The sequence below is a fragment of the Chiloscyllium plagiosum genome, unplaced genomic scaffold (genome assembly GCF_037043375.1).
Source record: "Chiloscyllium plagiosum isolate Xiang-an unplaced genomic scaffold, Cpla_swu_hap1 HiC_scaffold_12, whole genome shotgun sequence".
NCBI lineage: Eukaryota > Metazoa > Chordata > Chondrichthyes > Orectolobiformes > Hemiscylliidae > Chiloscyllium > Chiloscyllium plagiosum.
The window spans coordinates 103399756-103422154 of record NW_028270150.1 but is presented as its reverse complement, the minus strand read 5'-3'; the positions used below and the strand labels follow the sequence as shown (position 1 = coordinate 103422154).

General features: G+C 45.2%; 1 protein-coding gene across 2 annotated transcripts in view; it reads right to left on the bottom strand.

The window, feature by feature from the left end:
• Positions 1-10626, bottom strand: part of LOC122554904 (uncharacterized) — a 68762-nt gene extending 58136 nt beyond the window's left edge. For both annotated transcript variants that reach the window (XM_087993136.1, XM_043700293.2), the window contains exon 1: positions 10347-10626. In XM_087993136.1, the coding sequence (XP_087849262.1) occupies positions 10347-10377 (31 nt within the window). In that variant the 5' untranslated portion in view covers positions 10378-10626. The remainder of the gene's footprint in view (positions 1-10346) is intronic.
• Between the last annotated feature and the right edge of the window lie 11773 nt (positions 10627-22399).

The following is a 22399-nucleotide window of genomic DNA, read 5'->3' as shown; positions in this document are numbered from 1 at the left end:
ACTGGAGAGCATGTCTGATGGAGAAAGGTTGAGGGAGCTAGGGCTTTTCTCATTGGAGAGAAGAAGTATGTGAGGTGACTTGATAGAGATGTGCAAGATGATGAGAGGCATAGATAGAGTGGATAGCCAGAGACTTTTTCCCAGGGTGGAAATGGCTATCACGAGGGGACATAATTTTATGGTAATTGGAGGAAGGTTTAGGGGAGATGTCAGAGGTATGTTCTTTACACAGAGTGTGGTGAGTATGTCGAATGCACTGCCAGCAGTGGTTGTAGAGTCATTAGGTACATTTAAACGACTCCTGGATAGGCACATGGAAGTTAGTACAATGAAGAGTATGTCAGTTAGTGTGATCCTAGAATAGGATAAAAAGCCGGTACAACATTGAAGGCCAAAGGGCCTATACTGTGCTATACTTTTCTATGTTCTAAATTATTCCTTCCAAATTGTATCACATCACACTTTTAAGGGTTGAATTCCATGTGGTACTTATCTGCCCATTTAACAATCCCGTTTATATCTTTCTTTTATGATTAATTCAAGGGAAAAGGATGTCACACCAACATTTATTGTCAATCTATAATTACTACCCAGAGGGCTTTATGAGCTAATCACATTGCTATGGGGTCTGGAGTCATGTATAGGCTAAACCAGGTAAAGACGGCAGACATATTTCCCTCAAGGACAGGAGAGAACCAGATGGGGTTTTCCAACAATTGCAATGGATTCACAATCCTTATTAGACTCTTAATTTTAGATTTATACTGAATTCAAATTCCTTCATCTGTCATGGTGAGATTCCAGACTGGGTCCCTAAACATTAACTGGCTTTCTGGGTTAACAGTCCCATGATAAAAATACTAGGCCATCCCAAGACACACAAACCTCACTGTTAATCACCCAACCATCTTCAAACTCACTAATCCAACATCCCCACACGGCCATTTATGTCAGTGATCAACAGGCCTATGGGCCAAGGAATGGCAAGTGCAGTTTAATTTAGATAAATGCAAGGTCATAGAGATGTACAGCATGGAAACAGACCCTTCAGTCCAACCTGTCCATGCCGACCAGATATCCTAAACTAATATAGTTCCATTTACCAGCATTTGGTCTATATTCCTCCAAACCCTTCCTATTCATATACCCATCCAGATGCCTTTTAAATGTTGCAATTGTACTAGCCTCCACGACTGCCTCTGGCAGCTCATTCCATACACACACCACCTTCTGTGTTAAAACATTGTCCTTTAGGTCCCTGTTAAATCTTTCACCTATCTCCCTCAACCTATACCTTTGAGTTCTGGACTCCCCCACCACAGGGAAAAGACTTTATCTTTTACCTTATCCATGACCCTCATGATCTTATATGGTCATGCTTTAGCCTCCGACACTCCAGGGAAAACAGCCACAGCCTATTCAACCTCTCCCTATAGCTAAAAATTCCAACCCTGGCAAGAACTATAGACCGGTGAGCCTGACCTCGGTGGTGGGCAAGTTGTTGGAGGGAATCCTGAGGGACAGGATGTACATGTATTTGGAAAGGTAGGACTGATTAGGGATAGTCAACATGGCTTTGTGCGTGGGAAATCATGTCTCACAAACTTGATTAAGTTTTTTGAATAAGTAACAAAGAAGATTGATGAGGGCAGAGTAGTAGATGTGATCTTTATGGACTTCAGTAAGGCGTTCGACAAGGTTCCCCATGGGAGACTGGTAAGCAAGGTTAAATCTCATGGAATACAGGGAGAACTAGCCATTTGGATACAGAACTGGCTCAAAGGTAGAAGACAGAGGGTGGTTGGGGAGGGTTGTTTTTCAGATTGGAGGCCTGTGACCAGTGGAGTGCCACAAGGATCGGTGCTGGGCCCTCTACTTTTGGTCATTTACATAAATGATTTGGATGTGAGCATAAGAGGTATAGTTAGTAAGTTTGCGGATGACACCAAAATTGGAGGTGTAGTGGACAGCGAAGAGGGTCACCTCAGATTACAAGATCTGGACCTGATGGGCCAATGGACTGAGAAGTGGCAGATCAAGTTTAATTCAGATAAATGCGAGGTGCTGCATTTTGGGAAAGCAAATCTTAGTAGGACACTTAATGATAATGTCCTAGGGAGTGTTGCTGAACAAAGAGACCTTGGAGTGCAGGTTCATAGCTCCTTGAAAGTGGAGTCGCAGGTAAATAGGATAGCAAAGAAGGCGTTTAGTATGCTTTCCTTTATTGGTCAGAGTATTGAGTACAGGAGTTGGGAGGTCATGTTGTGGCTGTACAGGACATTGGTTAGGCCACTGTTGTAATATTACGTGCAATTCTGGTGTCCTTCCTATTGGAAAGATGTTGTGAAACTTGAAAGGGTTCAGAAAAGATTTATAAGGATGTTTCCAGGGTTGGAGGATTTGAGCTACAGCGAGAGACTGAACAGGCTGGGGCTGCTTTCCCTGGAGGGTGGGATGCTGAGGGGTGACCTTATAGAGGTTTTCAACATTATGAGGGGCTTGGATAGGATAAATAGACAAAGTCTTTTCCCTGGGGTCGGGGAGTCCAGAACTAGAGGGCATATGTTTATGGTGAGAGGGGAAAAATATAAAAGAGCTAAGGGGCAACATTTTCATGCAGAAGGTGGAATGTGTATGGAATGAGCTGCCAGAGGATGGGTGGAGGCTAGTACAATTGGAACATTTAAGAGGCATTTGGATGGGTATATGAATAGGAAGGGTTTGGAGGGATGTGGGCCGGGTGCTGGCAGGTGGGACTAGATTGGGTTGGGATATCTGGTTGGCATGGACAGGTTGGACCGAAGGGTCTGTTTCTATGCTGTACATCTCTATGACTCTATGACTCTATAACATCCTTGTAAATCTTTTTGGAACCCTTTCAAATTTCACAACATCCTTTCGATAGGAGGGAGACCAGAATTGCACAATATGCCAAAACCAATGCCCTGTATAGCTGCAATGTGTCCTAACAACTCCTGTACTTAATGCTCTGACAAATAAAGGAAAGGATACAGAATGTCTTCTTCACTATCCTATCTACCTGTGACTCCACTTTCAAGGAGCTGTTGTGATGATGCTGTCCCTTTACAAGGTTATGTTGCCCTTGGTTTTTTTCAAGAGGGGTCATGAAAGCAGAGGTGCTGATTTGTCTGGAATGGTTGCTTTGAACAATGGCAGGGGAGTGGCCAGATCTCCCAGTTCAGATTTTTATCCCAGTTTGGTTTGTTTTAGCAGATAGTCAGAAAACTGCTGGGGGACATAAAGAAGTAGCTACAGTGAAAAGAGGTTCCATGCTTCAACAGAGGTCTTGCCTGAATGTTCTCTCTGAAACCTCTCCTGCCTGTAAGAATCTGTGTTTGAATTTACCTTTGGCCAAGGAGTGTGTTTATAGGATGTTGCAGGGATAGGAACAGCTTCATTAAGTTGTGATATCATGTTGGTTGGGTTTTCAAATAAATTAAGTTATTCTAAATTCTACTTTCTTTTGTTCATGTTTCATCTGTAATGCTTAAAGTAAATACTGTTTTGTTGAAAGCTGAGTGGTTTGTTCAGCTGCATTGCACCTAGAAGATCCACTCTACATCTAGAACATAGAACATAGAACAATACAGCACAGAACAGGCCCTTCGGCCCACGATGTTGTGCCGAACTTCTAACCTAGATTAAGTACCCATCCATGTACCTATCCAAATGCCACTTAAAGGTCGCCAATGATTCCGACTCTACCACTCCCACGGGCAGCGCATTCCATGCCCCCACCACTCTCTGGGTAAAGAACCCACCCCTGACATCTCCCCTATACCTTCCACCCTTCACCTTAAATTTATGTCCCCTTGTAACACTCTGTTGTACCCGGGGAAAAAGTTTCTGACTGTCTACTCTATCTATTCCTCTGATCATCTTATAAACCTCTATCAAGTCACCCCTCATCCTTCGCCGTTCCAACGAGAAAAGACCGAGAACTCTCAACCTATCCTCGTACGACTTCCTCTCCATTCCAGGCAACATCCTGGTAAATCTTCTCTGCACCCTCTCCAAAGCTTCCACATCTTTCCTAAAGTGAGGCGACCAGAACTGCACACAGTACTCCAACTGTGGCCTAACCAAAATCCTGTACAGCTGCAACATCACTTCACGACTCTTGAATTCAATCCCTCTGCTAATGAACGATAATACTCCATAGGCCTTCTTACAAACTCTATCCACCTGAGTGGCAACCTTCAAAGATCTATGTACATAGACCCCAAGATCCCTCTGTTCCTCCACCTGACTAAGAACCCTACCATTAACCCTGTATTCCGCATTCTTATTTGGTCTTCCAAAATGGACAACCTCACACTTGGCAGGTTGAACTCCATCTGCCACTCCTCAGCCCAGCTCTGCATCATATCTAAGTCCCTCTGCAGCTGACAACAGCCCTCCTCACTGTCCACAACTCCACCTATCTTCGTATCATCTGCAAATTTACTGACCCACCCTTCGACTCCCTCATCTAAGTCATTAATAAAAATTACAAACAGCAGAGGACCAGAACTGATCCCTGCGGAACTCCACTTGTAACTGGGCTCCAGGCTGAATATTTACCATCTACCACCACTCTCTGCCTTCGACCGGTTAGCCAGTTTTCTATCCAATTGGCCAAATTTCCCTCTATCCCATGCCTCCTGACTTTCCGCATAAGCCTACCATGGGGAACCTTATCAAATGCCTTACTAAAATCCATGTACACTACATCCACTGCTCTACCCTCATCCACATGCTTGGTCACCTCCTCGAAGAATTCAATAAGACTTGTAAGGCAAGACCTACCCTTTACAAATCCGTGCTGGCTGTCCCTAATCAAGCAGTGTCTTTCCAGATACTCATAAATCCTATCCCTCAGTACCCTTTCCATTACTTTGCCTACCACAGAAGTAAGACTAACAGGCCTGTAATTCCCGGGGTTATCCCTATTCCCTTTTTTGAATAGGGGCACAACATTCGCTACTCTCCAGTCCCCTGGTATCACCCCCGTTGCCAGTGAAGACGAGAAGATCATTGCCAACGGTACTGCAATTTCCTCTCTTGCTTCCCACATAATCCTAGGATATATCCCGTCAGGCCCGGGGGACTTGTCTATCCTCAAGTTGTTCAAAATGTCCAACACATCTTCCTTCCTAACAGGTATCTCTTCTAGCTTACCAGTCCATTTTACACTCTCCTCTTCTACAATACGGTCCCTCTCGTTCGTAAATACTGAAGAGAAGTACTTGTTCAAGACCTCTCCTATCTCTTCCGACTCAATACACAGTCTCCCACTACTGTCCTTGATCGGACCTACCCTCGTTCTCGTCATTCTCAGGTTTCCCACATACGCATAAAATGCCTTGGGGTTATCCTTGATCCTATCCGCCAACGATTTTTCATGCCCTCTCTTAGCTCTCCTAATCCCTTTCTTCAGGTCCCTTCTGGCTATCCTGTATCCCTCCACTGCTCTGTCTGAATCCTGTTTCCTCAACCTTATGTAAGCCTCCTTCTTCCTCTTTACCAGACATTCAACCTCTCCCGTCAACCAAGGCTCCCTCACACGACCATTTCTTTCATGCCTGATAGGTACATACATATCATGGACACGTCGTATCTGCTCTTTGAAAAAGTTCCACCTTTCCACCACATCCTTCCCTGACAGCCTATGCTCCCAACGTATGCTCCTCAAATCCTGCCTTACAGCATCGTAATTTCCCTTCCCCCAATTATAAAATCTACCTTGTTGTGCGCACCTATCTCTCTCCATAACCAAGGTGAAAGTCACAGAATTGTGGTCATCATCACCAAAATGTTCACCCACTAACAAGCCCACCACTTGTCCCGGTTCATTACCGAGTACCAAATCCAATATGGCCTCCCCTCTGGTTGGACAATCTACATACTGCGTTAGAAAAGCTTCCTGGACACACTGCACAAACACCGCCCCATCCAATCTACTTTATCAAAAGAGCTTCCAATCAATATTTGGGAAGTTGAAGTCGCCCATGACTACGACCCTGTGGCTTCTGCACCTTTCCAAAATCTGTTTCCCAATCTGTTTCTCCACATCTCTGCTGCTATTGGGGGGCCTATAGTAAACACCCAACAAGGTGACTGCACCTTTCCTATTTCTGACTTCAGCCCATACTACCTCCAGAGGCAGATCCCCCTCAAACTTCCTTTCTGCAGCCGTTATACCATTTCTAATTAGCAATGCCACCCCCCCTCCTTTTTTCCCACCCTCCCTAATCTTACTGAAACACCTGTAACCAGGAACCTCCAACAGCCATTCCTGTCCCTCATCTATCCACGTTTCCGTGATGGCCACAACATCGTAGTCCCAGGTACCGATCCACGCCTTAAGTTCACCCACCTTATTTCTGATACTCCTTGCGTTGAAGTATACGCACTTGAGCCCACCTCTGTGTCCGCAAGTAGTCCCTGTCAGTGCTACCTTCTCCACAGCCTCCCTACAGTCTTGGGCATCCTGACACACAGCTAGCTTACTTGCTGGACTACAAGTCCGGATCCCATCCCCCTGCCAAATTAGTTTAAGCCCCCCCGAAGAGTGCTAGCAAACCTACCCCCCAGGATATTGGTGCCCTTCTGGTTCAGGTGCAACCCGTCCTGTTTGTACAGGTCCCACCTTCCCCAGAATGCAGTCCAATTGTCCAAATATCTGAAGCCCTCCCTCCTACACCAGCCTTGGAGCCACGTGTTCAACTGCACTCTCTCCCTATTCTTTGCCTCACTGTCACGTGGCACCGGCAACAACCCAGAGATGACGACTCTGTCTGTCCAAGCTTTTAGCTTCCAGCCGAACTCCTTGAGCTCTTGAATGACCTCCCCACCTCTCTTCCTACCTATGTCGTTGGTGCCAATGTGTACCACGACTTCTGGCTGCACACCCTCCCCCTTAAGGAGGGGGAGGGTCTGCCTTTATAAAAAATAAAAGTTAGGGTCTCGACTACCTTCTTAAAATGTTTTGAGGGGTCTGGCCTGGTTCATAACACTATGAACCTGTACTCCAAAGTCTCTTTGTTCAGCAACACTTCTCAGCACCTTACTGTTAAGTGCATAAGTCCTGCCCTAATTTGCCTTTCCAAAGTGCAGCACTTCGCATTTATCTAAATTGAACTCCATCTGCCACTCCTCGGCCCATTGGCCCATCTGATCAAGAACCTATTGTACTCTGAGGTAACCTTCTTCGCTGTCCACCACACCTCCAATTTTGGTAGCATCTGCAAACCGACCAACCATAGCTCCTATGTTCACAGCCATATTATTTATATAAATTACAAAAAGCAGTGGACCCAACACCAATCCTTATGGCACACCACTGGTCACAGGCCTCCAGTCTGAAAAGTTCTCCCTTTATTCCGTGTGATCTAACCTTACTAACCAGTCTACCATGAGGAACCTTGTTGAATGTCTTACTCAAGTTCATATAGATCACGTCCACTGCTCTGTGCTCATCAATCCTCTTTGTTACTTCTTCAAAAAACTCAATCAAGTTAGTGAGACATGAACCGGGGTAGGACTTGTACAGTTAATGGTTTAGCATTGGGAGTGTTTTCAAGCAGAGAGACCAAGGGATGTAGATATATTGTTCCTTGAAACAGGTGTCACAAGTAGACAGGGTAGTGAAGAAGTCATTTGGCAGACTTGCCTGCAGAGCTTTGTGTATCGGACTTGGGATGTCATGTCACAGCTGTACTGATATTAGTAAGACCACATTTGGAGTACTGCCTGCAATTCTGGTCACCCTGCTGTGGGAAGGATGTTATTCAACTGTGAAGGGTGCAAAACAGATTTGCAGGGATGTTACCGAGACTGGAGGGGTTTGAGTTATAAGGAGAGGCTGGATAGGCTGGGACTTTTATTCCTGGACCATGGGAGCTGGAGTATTGGCCATATAGAGCTTTACAAGGTGTGGATAAGACGAATAGCCAAAGTCTTTGCCCCAGGGCGGGGATTCCAAAATGAGAGGGTGTAGGTTTAAGGTGAAAGGGGGCAAGATTTAAAAGGGACTTGAGGCACAAATTTGTCACACCAGTGTATACATGGAACAAATTGCCAGAGAAAGTGGTGTAGGCAGGTGAAATTACACCATTGAAAAGGCACCTGGATGGGTACATGGATAGGAATGATTTAGAGGGATATGGGAAAATGCAGTCAACAGGACAATTTCAGCTGGGAAACCTAGTTAACATGGAGAAAGTGAGGACTGCAGATGCTGGGGATCAGAGCTTAAAAATGTGTTGCTGGAAAAGCGCAGCAGGTCAGGCAGCATCCAAGGAGCAGGAGAATTGCGTTTCGGGCATAAGCCCTTCTTCAGGAATGAGGAGGGTGTGCCAAGCAGGCTAAGATAAAAGGTAGGGAAGAGGGACTTGGGGGAGGGGCGTTGGGAATACGATAGGTGGAAGGAGGTTAAGGTGAGGGTGATAGGCCATAGAGGGGGTGGGGGCGGAGAGGTCGGGAAGAAGATTGCAGGTCAAGAAGGCGGTGCTGAGTCTGAGGGTTGGGACTGAGATAAGGTGGGGGGAGGGGAAATGAGGAAGCTGGAGAAATCTGCATTCATCCCTTGTGGTTGGAGGGTTCCTAGGCGGAAGATGAGGTGCTCTTCCTCCATGGTTGCTATGGTCTGGCGATGGAGGAGGCCAAGGACCTGCATGTCCTTGGCGGAGTGGGAGGGGGAGTTAAAGTGTTCAGCCATGGGGCGGTTGGGTTGGTTGGTGCTTTGATGAAGAGCTTATGCTCGAAATGTCAACTCTCCTGCTCCTCGGATGCTGCCTGACCTGCTGTGCTTTTCCAGCACCACGTTCTTTGATGCTTAGCTTTGAGTGCTGACACAAACCTCATCCGGTCAAGTGACATCTCTCAGGGAAGGACATCTGTCAATTTCATGAGCTTCTGTGACAATACTGGGGTTTGTTTGATGACGTTACAAAGAAAATTGATAAAACACAGCTGTTAGTTTAGCCAGATTTTCAGAAGGCTTTTGATAAAATAGCTCACGCAGGGGCTTGGGTACAATCATCCAAATACATGGAATTGCAGATCATGGATTAGTATAGATTGATGATTGGCAAAACGATGGAAACCAGAGAGCTGGAACAAAGGGTTTGTATAAAAGCAAAAAATGCTGGAGAAACTCAACAGGTCTGGCAGCATCTGTGGAAAGAGAAACAGTGAAACAGAGTTAACATTCAAGTTAATACTGGTTCTGTAGAAGTGTCTAGTGGAACTAATGTGGAATTGATGTCCATTCTGACAGTTCAATCTTTTCTGTTATTGATAAGTGGCAGCACCAAAAGAGCAACCAACGCACACTATCGGCCGAGCATGAGGTACCAATAGTCTCAAAGCCTTAAACTCAAGATAACTTACTGTGGATTGTGGATAGACAACATTCACACTCAGAGATAATAACACTGCCCCTTCCAAAACCTTTCATCATAAAAAAAGGTTGATCCAGCGATGCTTGCTATTTTTTATTTCCCTTATTTTCCATTCTGAATATTACAAAGCAAAGTTACATATTGAGCAGTATTCCCTGTTCATGGTAAGGTCCCAAGGAGTGTTGCTGAATGCACTCTGTAGGTTGAAGTGCAGGTTTATAGCTGCTGAAAAGTAGTGTCATAGATTGATAGGATAGTGAAGAGGGAGCTTGCTATGCTTTCCTTTATTGTCCAGCACATTGAGTATAGGGGTTGGGAGGCCATGTTGTGGCTGTACAGGACATTGGTTAGGCCACTGTTGGAATATTGTGTGTAATTCTGGTCTCCTTCCTATCGGAAGGATGTTGCAAAACTTGAAAGGGTTCAGAAAAGCTTTACAAGGATGTTGCCAGGGTTGGAGGATTTGAGCTACAGGGAGAGGCTGAACAGGCTGGGGCTGTTTTCCCTGGAGCGTCGGAGGCTGAGGGGTGACCTTATAGAGGTTTATAAAGTCATGAGGGGCATGGATGGGATAAATAGACAAGGTCTTTTCCCTGGGGTGGGGGAGTCCCGAACTAGAGGGCATAGATTTGGAGTGAGAGAGGAAAGATTTAAAAGTGACCTAAGGGTTAACATTTTCACACAGAGGGTAGTACGTGAATGGAATGAGGTACCAGGGGAAGAAGTCGTGGTTAGTACAATTACAACATTTAAAAGGCATTTGGGTGGGTATGTGAATAGGAACGGTTTGGAAGGATATGGGTGAGGTGTTGGCAAATGAAACTAGAGTGGCTCAGGATATCTGGTCGGCATAGATGGGTTGGACCGAAGGGTCTGTTTCCGTGCTGTACATCTCTATAACTCTATGAATAGGATTGAATTGGAATGGATTGTGCTTACCTATGGCCAGGAATACCAGGCTGGCAAACATTCTGATGAGTTGTTAAGAATGGGGAATCCAGCAAGAAACCGTTGGAAACAAAAATATGTGGCTCCAGTGTTCAATGTCACCGCGAAAGTATCTTAGAAACCACTGGGGAAACTGCAATTTCAATGAGGAAGACAAAAGACAGTGTGAATCACTTGCAAATTAGTTTACCAAAAAAAAATTACATGAGAAGTGTGGAGCAGGACAGCTGCTAAGTCGGAACGAGCATTGTTGCGACACTAAGGCAGACTGCTGTGCTAAGTCGGAACTAGCATTATTGTGACACTGAGACAGACTGCAGATCCAAATCAGCCTTCTTAGCTCTATATTTGCAACACGGTAAAATTAAAATGCTGAAGATACCCTCAAAAATTGACCCAATGGTTCTTAACTGGAATTTTTGAATAACCAATCCCAGACTTTGCAAATAAGCAATTGTCGTGACTGGGATTGTTGTCAGGAAAATAAGTCGTTTTGCGTGTTGCTGCCCACAACAAAACAATGCTACACAACATTAATTTGTGATGCATTTCTCAATGACTTTAATGTCCCTGTGATATTACAAGTATGTTGCCAGGGTTGGAGGATTTGAGCTACAGGGAGAGGCTGAATAGGCTGGGGCTGTTTTCCCTGGAGTGTCAGAGGCTGAGGGGTGACCTTATAGAGGTTTATAAAGTCATGAGGGGCATGGATGGGATAAATAGACAAGGTATTTTCCCTGGGGTAGGGGAATCCCGAACTGGAGGGCATAGGTTTAGGGTGAGAGGGGAAAGATTTATAGAACATAGAACATAGAACATAGAAGAATACAGCGCAGTACAGGCCCTTGGGCCCTCGATGTTGCGCCGATCCAAGCCCACCTAAACTACACTAACCCACTATCCTCCGTATACCTATCCAATGCCCTCTTAAATGCCCATAAAGAGGGAGAGTCCACCACTGTTACTGGCAGGGCATTCCATGAACTAACGACTCGCTGAGTGAAGAACCTACCCCTAACATCAGTCCTATATCTACCCCCCCTTAATTTAAAGCTATGCCCCCTTGTAATACCCGACTCAATACGCGGGAAAAGGTTCATACTGTCGACCCTATCTAACCCCCTAATCATCTTGTACACCTCAATCAAGTCACCCCTAAACCTTCTTTTCTCTAGTGAAAACAGCCCCAAGTGCCTCAGTCTTTCCTCATACGATTTTCCTTCCATACCAGGCAACATCCTGGTAAACCTCCTCTGCACCCGTTCCAATGCCTCCACATCCTTCCTATAGTATGGCGACCAAAACTGCACACAATATTCCAGATGCGGCCGTACCAGAGTCTTATACAACTGCATCATGATCTCAGGACTCCGGAACTCAATTCCTCTACCAATAAAAGCCAGTACGCCATATGCCTTCCTCACCGCACTATTTACCTGGGTGGCAACTTTCAGAGATCTGTGTACATGGACACCAAGATCCCTCTGCTCATCCACACTACCAAGTATCCGACCATTAGCCCAGTACCCCATCTTTTTGTTATTCTTCCCAAAGTGAATCACCTCGCACTTAGCTACATTGAATTCCATCTGCCACCTTTCTGCCCAGCTCTGCAGCTTCTCTATATCCTGCTGTAACCTGCCACATGCTTCCTCACTGTCAACAACTCCTCCGACTTTCGTATCATCCGCAAACTTGCTCACCCAACCTTCTAACCCCTCTTCCAGGTCATTTATAAAAATGACAAACAGCAATGGTCCCAAAACAGATCCTTGCGGAACACCGCTAGTGACGGCACTCCATGAAGAAACTTTGCCATCAACTACTACCCTCTGTCTTCTTCCATCCAGCCAATTCCTAATCCAAACCTCCAACTCACCCTCAATGCCATATCTCCGTATTTTCTGCACTAGCCTACCATGGGGAACCTTATCAAACGCCTTACTAAAATCCATATATACCACATCTACCGCTTTCCCCTCATCAACCTCCTTCGTCACCTTTTCAAAGAATTCAATAAGGTTTGTGAGGCACGACTTGCCCTTCACAAAACCATGCTGACTATCCTTGATCACATTATTCCTATCCAGATGTGCATAAATCCTATCCCTTACAATTCTCTCTAAGACTTTGCCCACAACAGAAGTGAGACTCACCGGCCTATAGTTACTAGGGCTATCCCTACTCCCCTTTTTGAACAAGGGAACCACATTTGCTATCCTCCAGTCTTCTGGGACTACTCCTGTAGACAAAGAGGACATAAAAATCAAGGCCAATGGCTCTGCAATCTCCTCCCTTGCTTCCCAGAGAATCCTAGGATAAATGCCATCAGGCCCAGGGGACTTATCTATTTTCACCTTTTCCAGGATTTCCAACACCTCTTCTCTACATACCTCAAAGCCATCCATTCTACTTATTTGTGACTCAGTATTCTCATCGACAACAATGCCCTGTTCCTGAGTAAATACTGAAGAAAAGTATTCATTCAGTGTCTCCCCAATCTCTTCCGCCTCCACACACAACTTCCCCCTACTAACCTTGACTGGACCTATTCCTACCCTAGTCATTCTTTTATTCCTAACATACCTATAGAAAGCCTTAGGGTTTTCCCTAATCCTATCGACTAAGGACCTTTCATGTCCCCTCCTTGCTGCTTTTAGCTCTCTCTTCAGGTCCTTCCTGGCTACCCTATAACTCTCAATCGCCCCAATTGAACCTTCACGTCTCATCTTGAGATAGGCCGCCCTCTTCCATTTAACAAGGGATTCCAATTCCTTATTAAACCACGGCTCCCTCGCACGACCCTTTCCTTCCTGCCTGACAGGTACATAATTATCAAGGACACTCAATAGTTGCCCCTTGAACAAGTTCCACATATCATTTACACTCTTGCCTTGGAGTCTACTTTTCCAAGCCACACATCCTAAGTCATGCCTCACCGCATCATAATTTCCCTTACCCCAGCTATAATTCTTGCCCTGTAGTACACACTTATCCCTCTCCATCACGAGTGTAAAAATCACCGAATTATGGTCACTATCCCCAAAGTGCTCACCTACCTCTAATTCTAACACCTGGCCTGGTTCGTTACCCAGAACCAAATCCAGTATGGCCTCACCTCTTGTTGGCCTGTCTACATATTGTGTCAGGAAACTCTCCTGCACACATTGAACAAACACTGACCCATCTAACGAACTTGAGCTATAGCTTTCCCAATCAATATCAGGAAAGTTAAAGTCCCCCATAACAACCACCCTATTACTGTCACTCATCTCCTGAATCACCTTCCCAATCCTTTCTTCAATGATTCTAGGACTATTAGGAGGCCTGTAAAAGACTCCTAACAGGGTGACCTCACCTTTCCTATTCCTAACCTCAGCCCAAACTACCTCAGATGGCAAGTCCTCATCCATTGTCCTTTCCACCGCTGTAATACTATCTTTGACAAGCAATGCCACACCTCCCCCTCTTTTACCCCCACCTCTGACCCTACTAAAACATTTAAATCCCGGAACCTGCAACAGCCAATCCTGTCCCTGTTCTAGCCATGTCTCCGTAATAGCCACAACATCGAAGTCCCAGGTACCAACCAACGCTGCAAGTTCACCTACCTTATTTCGTATACTTCTTGCATTGAAGTATACACACTTCAAGCCACTTCCCTGTTTACAGGCACCCTCCTTGGAAATTGATGCCATGTTCCTCACCTCCCTACACTCCAGCCCCTGCACCCTGAAGCTACAATCTGGGTTCCCATGCCCCTGCCGAGTTAGTTTAAACCCCCCCCAAGAGCACTAGCAAACCTCCCCCCAAGGATACTGGTTCCCCTCAGGTTCAGGTGTAGACCATCCTGTTTATAGAGGTCCCACCGTCCCCAGAAAGAACCCCAGTTATCCAAAAACTGGAACCCCTCCCTCCTGCACCATCCCTGAAGCCACGCATTTAATTGTTCTCTCTCCCTATTCCTCGAATCTCTATCACGTGGCATGGGTAACAAACCAGAGACAACAACTCTGTCTGTTCTAACTCCGAGCTTCCAACCTAGCTCCCTGAAAGCCTGTCTAACATCCTCAGCACTCCTCCTACCTATGTCGTTGGTGCCAATGTGGACCACGACTTCGGGTTGCTCCCCCTCCCCCTCCAGGACCCGGAAAACACGATCAGAGACATCACGTACCCTTGCACCTGGGAGGCAACATACCAAACGTGAGTCTCTCTCGTTCCCACAAAACCGCCTATCTGTGCCACGAACTATCGAGTCCCCAATTACTACTGCTCTGCTCTTCTTCACCCTTCCCTTCTGAGTAACGGGGACAGGCTCCGTGCCAGAGACCTGAGCCCCGTTACTTACCCCTGGTAAGTCATCCCCCCCACAAGTATCCAAAACGGTATACTTGTTCTTGAGGGGAATGGCCGCAGGAGGTCCCTGCACTGGCTGCTTCCTCCCAGTCCCCCTCACTGTAACCCATCTATCTGCCATCTTTGGAGTTACTACTTCCCTATAACTCTGATCTATGACCCCCTCTGCCTCCCGAATGATCCGAAGTTCATCCAACTCCAGCTCCAGTTCCCTAACACGGTCTTGGAGGAGCTGGAGATGGGTGCACTTCCTGCAAGTGTAATCGGCAGGGACGTCGATGGCATCCCTCACCTCATACATGTTGCAGGAGGAACATTGCACTGCCTTCACTGCCATCCCTCTAAAGCTAACTGTTTAAACAAAAACTGTGTCTAAATAATACAAGCAAAATTCAGCACTTACCTGCTTGCCACAACAGATGTTATTATTAGGTTAGAGGAGGGCGGGTGGGAGGCACTACCCGTGTAGTGCCTCGGGTTCCTCTCCTTCACGCTTTTAAAGGGGGAAAAAACTAACCCAGCTAAGCTTACACTAACTGCTTCCGGGTCTCGGCTGCCCCTCTGCTTGCCGTCACTTCCTCTGCTGCTCCCGCTCTTTCTGTGAAGGAGAGAGAAAACAAAACACCGCTGCCCGCTACAGGTAAGTAATTTTGAAAAAAACTCTTACCTTAGCTGTAGTCTCCCGGGTTCACCTCAACTCGGCCGCTGCTCCCACTCCCATTTAAAAGGGACCTAAGGGTTAACTTTTTCACACAGAGGGTAGTGCGTGAATGGAATGAGGTACCAGGGGAAGTAGTCGTGGCTAGTACAATTATGTAGAAGAGTGTATGAAGAGTGACCAATTGTCAATGTCAATGCTATTGCATGGTTTGATGATGCTGTTCCTTCAATAAGGTTTTGCGGTCCTTGGCTTTTTTCTCAGAGATGTTGTAAAAACCCGCGATTCTGAAAAGTCTAGGTTTGAAGGATTTTAGTGCCAATTTGATTATATCTCACAGATACTGCCTCACGCAAAAGGCTTTCAAGTTGAAATAAAAACACTTGTACAATGATAGCGGAGTGGCCAGTTCTCCCAGTTCAGCTATTCTCTGGTTTGGTTTGATTTTAGCAGCCTGGCTGTTCACTGAAAGCAGGCAGTCAGTTTTGAGGCTGCTGATCCAAGAAACAGCTACATGGAAGAAGGTGTTCCATGTTGAATATTTCTGCCATCTCTCTCTCTCTCTCTCTCTCTCTCTTTCTCTCTCTCCCCTAAAAGACCTTGTGTTTGATTTTACCTTTTGCACCAAGGGGTATTTCTGGGGATTGTTGCAGGAATTTGGAACAGCTTCATTAACTTGGGATAATCTATTGGATTTTCAGATCGGTTAAGTTATTCGGTATTCTGGTCTTTTCTGTTTGGGTTTCATGCAGTAATCTTGTAAATAAATTACATTTTGTTTAAAACTATATGGTTTGATCAACTGCATCTCTCCTGCAGCATCCACAATACATTAAAACAACTAGCAAAGTTAGGTTCCCAGTCTACTTTGTTGAAATGTTTTGAGGGGGTCTTACCTGGTCTATGACAATGCGAACATCGAAATGAAGTAAGAAGACTTTAAGTTAGCGGAGGAAAATAGTTGAAGGAGACTATGGTTGACCCAGAATGAGGTGTGGAATTATCAGATAGTGTGTGAGATGTATAGAACACAGAACGTTACAGCGCAGTAAAGGCCCTTCAGCCCTCGATGTTGCACCAACTTGTGGAGCCAATCTGAAGCCCATCTAACCTACACTATTCCATTCATGTTTATTCAATGACCATTTAAATACCCTTAAAGTTGGCGAGTCTGTTACTACTGTTGCGGGCAGTGTATTCCATGCCCCTACTACTCTCTGAGTAAAGAAATTACCTCTGACATCTGTCCTATATCTATCACCCCTCAGTTTAAAGCTATGTCCCCTCATGCTAGCCATCACCATCCAAGGAAAAAGGCTCTCACTGTCCACCCTATCTAACCCTCTGATTATCTTTATGTCTCAATTAAATCACATCTCAACCTTCTTCTCTCTCATGAAAACATCCTCAAGTCCCTCAGCCTTTCCTCATAAGACCTTCCCTCTGTACCAGGCAACATCCTAGTAAATCTCCTCTGAACCCTTTCCAAAGCGTCTATATCCTTCCCGTAATGCGGTGACCAGAACTGTACACAACACTCCAAATGTGGCCGCATCAGAGTTTTGTACAGCTGCAATAAGACCTCATGGCTCTGAAGCTCAGTATTTCTACCAATAAAAGCTAACATATCCTATGCCTTCTTAACAACTCTATCAACCTGGGTGGCAACATTCAGGGATCTATTTACGTGGACACCAAGATCTCTCTGCTCATATACATTTCTAAGAATCGTACCATTAGCCCATTAAATGGTCTTTATTTCTGTTGCTTCTTCCAAAGTCAATCACTTCGCACTTTTCCACATTAAACTCCATTTGCCACCTCTCAGCCCAGTCCTGCAGCTTATCTATGTCCCTCTGTAACCTGCAACATTTGTCAGCACTATCCACAACTCTACTGATCGTAGCATCATCAGAAAATTTACTAACTTATCATTGTACGACCTCATCCAGGTCATTTATAAAACAGCAGCGGACCCAAAACAGATCCTTGCGGTACCCCACTAGTAAGTGAACTCCAGGTAAACATTTCCCATCAACCACCATGCTCTGTCTTCTTTCAGCTAGCCAATTTCTGATTCAAACCACTAAATCACCCTCAATACCATGACTCCATATTTTCTGCAATAGCCACTGTGGAGAACCTTATCAAATGCCTGACTGAAATCCATATACACCACCATATACAACCGCTTTACCCTCATCCACCTGTTTGGTCACCTTCTCAAAGAACTCAATAAGGTTTGTGAGGCACAACCTACCCTTCACAAAACCGTGCTGACTATCCCTAATCAACTTATTCCTTTCTAGATGATTATAAATCCTATCTCTTATAGCCTTTTCCAACACTTTACTCAGAATCTAGATATGGAAGAACAATTAGTATTTTTTCAAGAAACTTAGTTATCGATTTGAAGTGCAAGATACTAAAAAAATGTCTGAGCAGATAAAGAAACATTTGATTATAGAATCATTCCGTACAGAAGAGGCCCTTCAGCCCATTGCGTCAGTACTGCCAGAGCTACTGTCAATCTACAGCAACTAGGCCCATAGCCTTGAATGCTACGACAATTTGAAAGACTATAAGAAATAGGAATGGGGAAATCCTGCTCCAGGCTGCTCCACCTTATCAAGTGCTCATCCAAGTACATTTGAAAGGCTATGACATTTCCTGCCTCAACTACACTCCTGGTCAGTGCATTCCAGACCCCCCACCACCCTCTGGGTGAAACAATCCTCAAATCCCCCTGGAAACCTGCTACCTTTCAGTTTTAAATGGTGCCACCCCTCCTGACCTCCCCCCAGGTTATTCACCTTTTGACTAAGGGGAACAGCTGCTTTATATCCACCATGTCCATGTCCCCCATTAGCTCACACACTTCTGTCGTTTCCCCACTTAACATTCTTTGCTCTAAAGTAAACAAGAGCTGAAAATGTGTTGCTGGAAAAGCGCAGCAGGTCAGGCAGCATCCAAGGAGCAGGAGAATCGACGTTTCGGGCATGAGCCCTTCTTCAGGGCTTCTTTCGGGCATAAGCCCTTCTTCATTCCTGAAGAAGGGCTTATGCCCGAAGCGTCGATTCTCCTGCTCCTTGGATGCTGCCTGATCTGCTGCGCTTTTCCAGCAACACATTTTCAGCTCTGATCTCCAACATCTGCAGTCCTCACTTTCTCCACTAAAGTAAACAATCCAAGCTTATCCAGCCTCTCTCCATTGCTGAAATGCTCCGTCCAAGGCAATATCATGGTGAATCTTCTCTGCATCCCCTCCAGAGCAATCACATCCTTCCTATAGTGTGGAGTTCTGTCCAACTCCAATATCACCTCCCACTCTTATAATCTATGCCTTGACTGATAAAGGCAAGTGTCTCATATGCCTTCTTAACCTCCCTAATAGACTGTCCTGCCACTTTCAGGGATGTATAGTCAAGCATCCCAAGATCCATGTGTTTCTCTGAGATTCCTAGTGTCCTGCCATTCATTGAGTACTACCTTGTCTTGTTTTTTGTTCCAAAGTGCTTCACCTCATGTTTATCAAACTCCTTTTGCCACTGATCTGCCCATCTGACAATGCTCAGTTCTTGATGTGTTCAATGGGTCTCTTTTGAGATAAATGCAGGATCTGCTCATTTGACCAATTTGTCCATACCCTCCTGTAACCTAACATTTTCCACTCATTGTCAACCAACCCAGCCAATCATCGTGTTGTCCACAAAACCTACTTATCATCTCTCACACATTCTCATCAAAATTATTTATGAATATCACAAACAATAAGTGACCTAGCACTAATCCCTGAGGTTTGCATCACACAAACAGCTTTCTACCACCAAGCTCTGTCGCGCATCTCTAAGCCAGTTTTAGATCGAACTTGCTAATGGGTGCTACATCCAATGTATTTGTACCTTCTTTCTCAGTAATGGAATGAAGGTAGAAGAACTTTGTATGTGTTGCAACAGTGGCTCTTTCTGTTGGACTAAGTTGTGCTCTAGTAGACAGTGAGGAAGATTTAAGATTACAAAGGGAACTTGATCAATTGGGCCAATAGGCCAAGCAATGATAGATGGAATTTAATTTAGATACATGTGAGGCATTGCATTTTGGAAAACCAGGGCAGGACTGACACAGTTAATGGAAGAGTCCTGTCGAACTGAGAGACCTTAGGGTTCAGGTACATTGTTCCTTGAACGTTGAGAATAGACAAAGTGGTGAAGAGGACATTTAGTTCGGTTGCCTTCATTGCTCAGACCATTGAGTCCCGCAGTTGAGGTGTCATGTTCCAGTTGTACAAGATGTTGGGGAGGTCACTTTTGCAGTACAGTGTACTGTTCTGGTATCCCAGCTAGAGGAAATTTATTCTTAAGTTTGCAAGGGTTTATAAAAGATTGACAAGGATATTACTGGGACTGGAGGATTTGGGTGATAGTGAGCAGATAGGGCTTTCTTCATTGGAGCATAGGAGGTTGAGGGGTGAGCTTACAGGGGTTTGATTTGATTTGATTTGATTTATTGTCACATGTACCTACATATTTGAAAAGCTTCGTTTGTGAGCTGTACAGGCAAATCATAGAGTAAGAAAATAAAACTTGGAGAGAGTAAGCCAGTTTGAGGATGTGATGAGACAAGTTGACGAAGGTGGAGCAGTGGATGTGGTGTATATGGATTTAATATATGATAAAGTTCCCCACGGTAGGCCCATTCAAAATGTTGGGAGGTATGGGATACAAGGACAGTTGGCTAGGAGAAAGTGAGAATTGAGAATGTTGGCGTGGTGCTGGAAAAGCACAGCAAGTCAGGCAGCATCCGAGGAGCAGGAGAATCGACATTTCAGGCAGAAGCCTTTCATCAGGAATACGGGCATTCCTGAATAGTGCAGAGATTTCAGCGCGCATGTCGGTACAGAAGGAAGTACGAGAACCAGTTCCTGCTGAAGTAGTGTTGTTGCCAACGGAGGTAAGTGTTCTCCAAAATACCGTTCCCTAATTCTTCAGTGACGTTATAGCTAAATCATCCTGCCAAAATGCACGTTATCCCAGAACTACCTGTATCAGGGTGACCAGAACTGGTTTCTGTAGGCCTCCAAATAGTTTCAGAGATGTAGAGGAAAGGATAGCAAAGATAATTCTGGATAGGAGCAAGAATAACAGGGTAGTTGTTATGGGGATCTTTAACTTCCCAAATATTGACTGGAAATACTATAGTTTGAGTACCTTTTGTCCAGTGTGTGCAGGAGGTTTTCCTGACCCAATATGTAGACAGGCCGACAAGGGGCGAGGTCACATTGGATTTGGTACTGGGGACTGAACTCAGCCAGGTGTTAGATTTGGAGGTAGGTGAGCACTGTGGTGATAGTGATCACAATTCGGTAATGTTTACTTTAGCGATGGAAAGGGATAGGTATATACTGCAGGCCAAAAGTTATAGCTGGGGAAAAGGCAATTATGATGCAATTAGGCAAGATTTAGGATGCATAGGATGGGGAAGGAACTGCAGGGGATGGGCACAATTGAAATGTTGAACTTATTCAAGGAACAGCTACTGCGGGTCCTTGATAAGTATGTATGTATGTAGGCAGGGAGGAAGTGGTCGAGTGAGGGAACCATGGTTTACTAAGGAAGTTGAATCTCTGGTCAAGAGGAAGAAGAAGGCTTATGTTAGGATGAGATGTGAAGGTTCAATGAGAGTGCCTGAGAGTTACAGGTTAGCCAGGAAAGACCGAAAGAGAGAGATAAGAAGAGCCAGGAGGGGACATTATAAGTCGTCATCAGGTAGGATCAAGGAAAATCTCTGGTGCGGCTGCACTTGGAGTACTCCAACTCTGGTCAATGCACTATAGGAAGGATGTGGAAGCTTTGGAAAAAATTCAGAAGAGATTTAAATGGATGTTGCCTGGTATGGATGGATGGTTTAATGAGTAAAGGCTGAGGGACTTGCGGTTTTCATTAGAAAGAAGAGGTTGAGAGGTGACTTAATTGAGACATACAAGATAATCAGTGAGTTCGATAGGGTAGACAGTGAGAGTCTTTGTCGTCAGATGTTTGTGGAGGTTGTCATGAAGGTATGAATAATCATAGAATCCCTACTGTAGAAATAGGCCCTTCGGCCCAAAAAGTTCACACTGACCCTCCAAAGAGTAACCCACCCAGACCCATTCCCCTACATTTAACCCCTAATTAATGCCCCTAACCTACACATCCCTGAACACGATGGGCAATTTAGCATGGCCAATTCACCTGACCTGCACATCTTTGGATTGTGGGATGAAACTGGAGCACCCGGAGGAAACCCACGCAGACACGGGGAGAATGTGCAAAGCTCAGTTGTTACTGAGACATGATTTTCAATGCAGAGGGCCATGTTGACTATCCCTAATCAGTCTGTGCCTTTCCAAATATATGCAAATCCTATGCCTCAGAATTCCTTCCAACTTACCCTTCACTGACGTCAGGCTCACCCATCTATAGTTCCATGGCTTTTCCTTATCACCTCTCGTTAAAGAATGACATCACATTAGCTAATCTCCAGTCTTCCAGCACCTCATCCATGGCTATCGATGGTACAAATATCTTAGCAAGAGCCAGAAATCTCTTCCCTAGCTTTCCACAAGGTTCTGGGATACACCTGATCAGGTCCCAGGGATTGATCCAACTTTATGCATTTTCAATCAACTTGCACTGTTTGTATCCATCAGGATTTTAAGCAGTGTGGAGGCAGTGGCCCAGTGGTATTATCACTAGTCTATTAATCCAGAGATCCTGGAAATGTTCTGAGGACCTGGGTTCAAATCCTGCCCCAGTAAATGAATGCGCTTTAACAGCAAGCCTGAAAATAAGAGTCTAAAGATGGTCATGGTCAGGGGGAAGAAAGGAAATCTGATTCACTAATGTCCTTTAGAGAAGGAAATTTGCTGTCTTTATCTGGTCTGGCCTACATGTGATCTCAGACCACACACGCTGCCTCACAGCGCCAGAGACCCGGGTTCAATTCCCACCTCAGGTGACTGACTGTGTGGAGTTTGCACGTTCTCCCC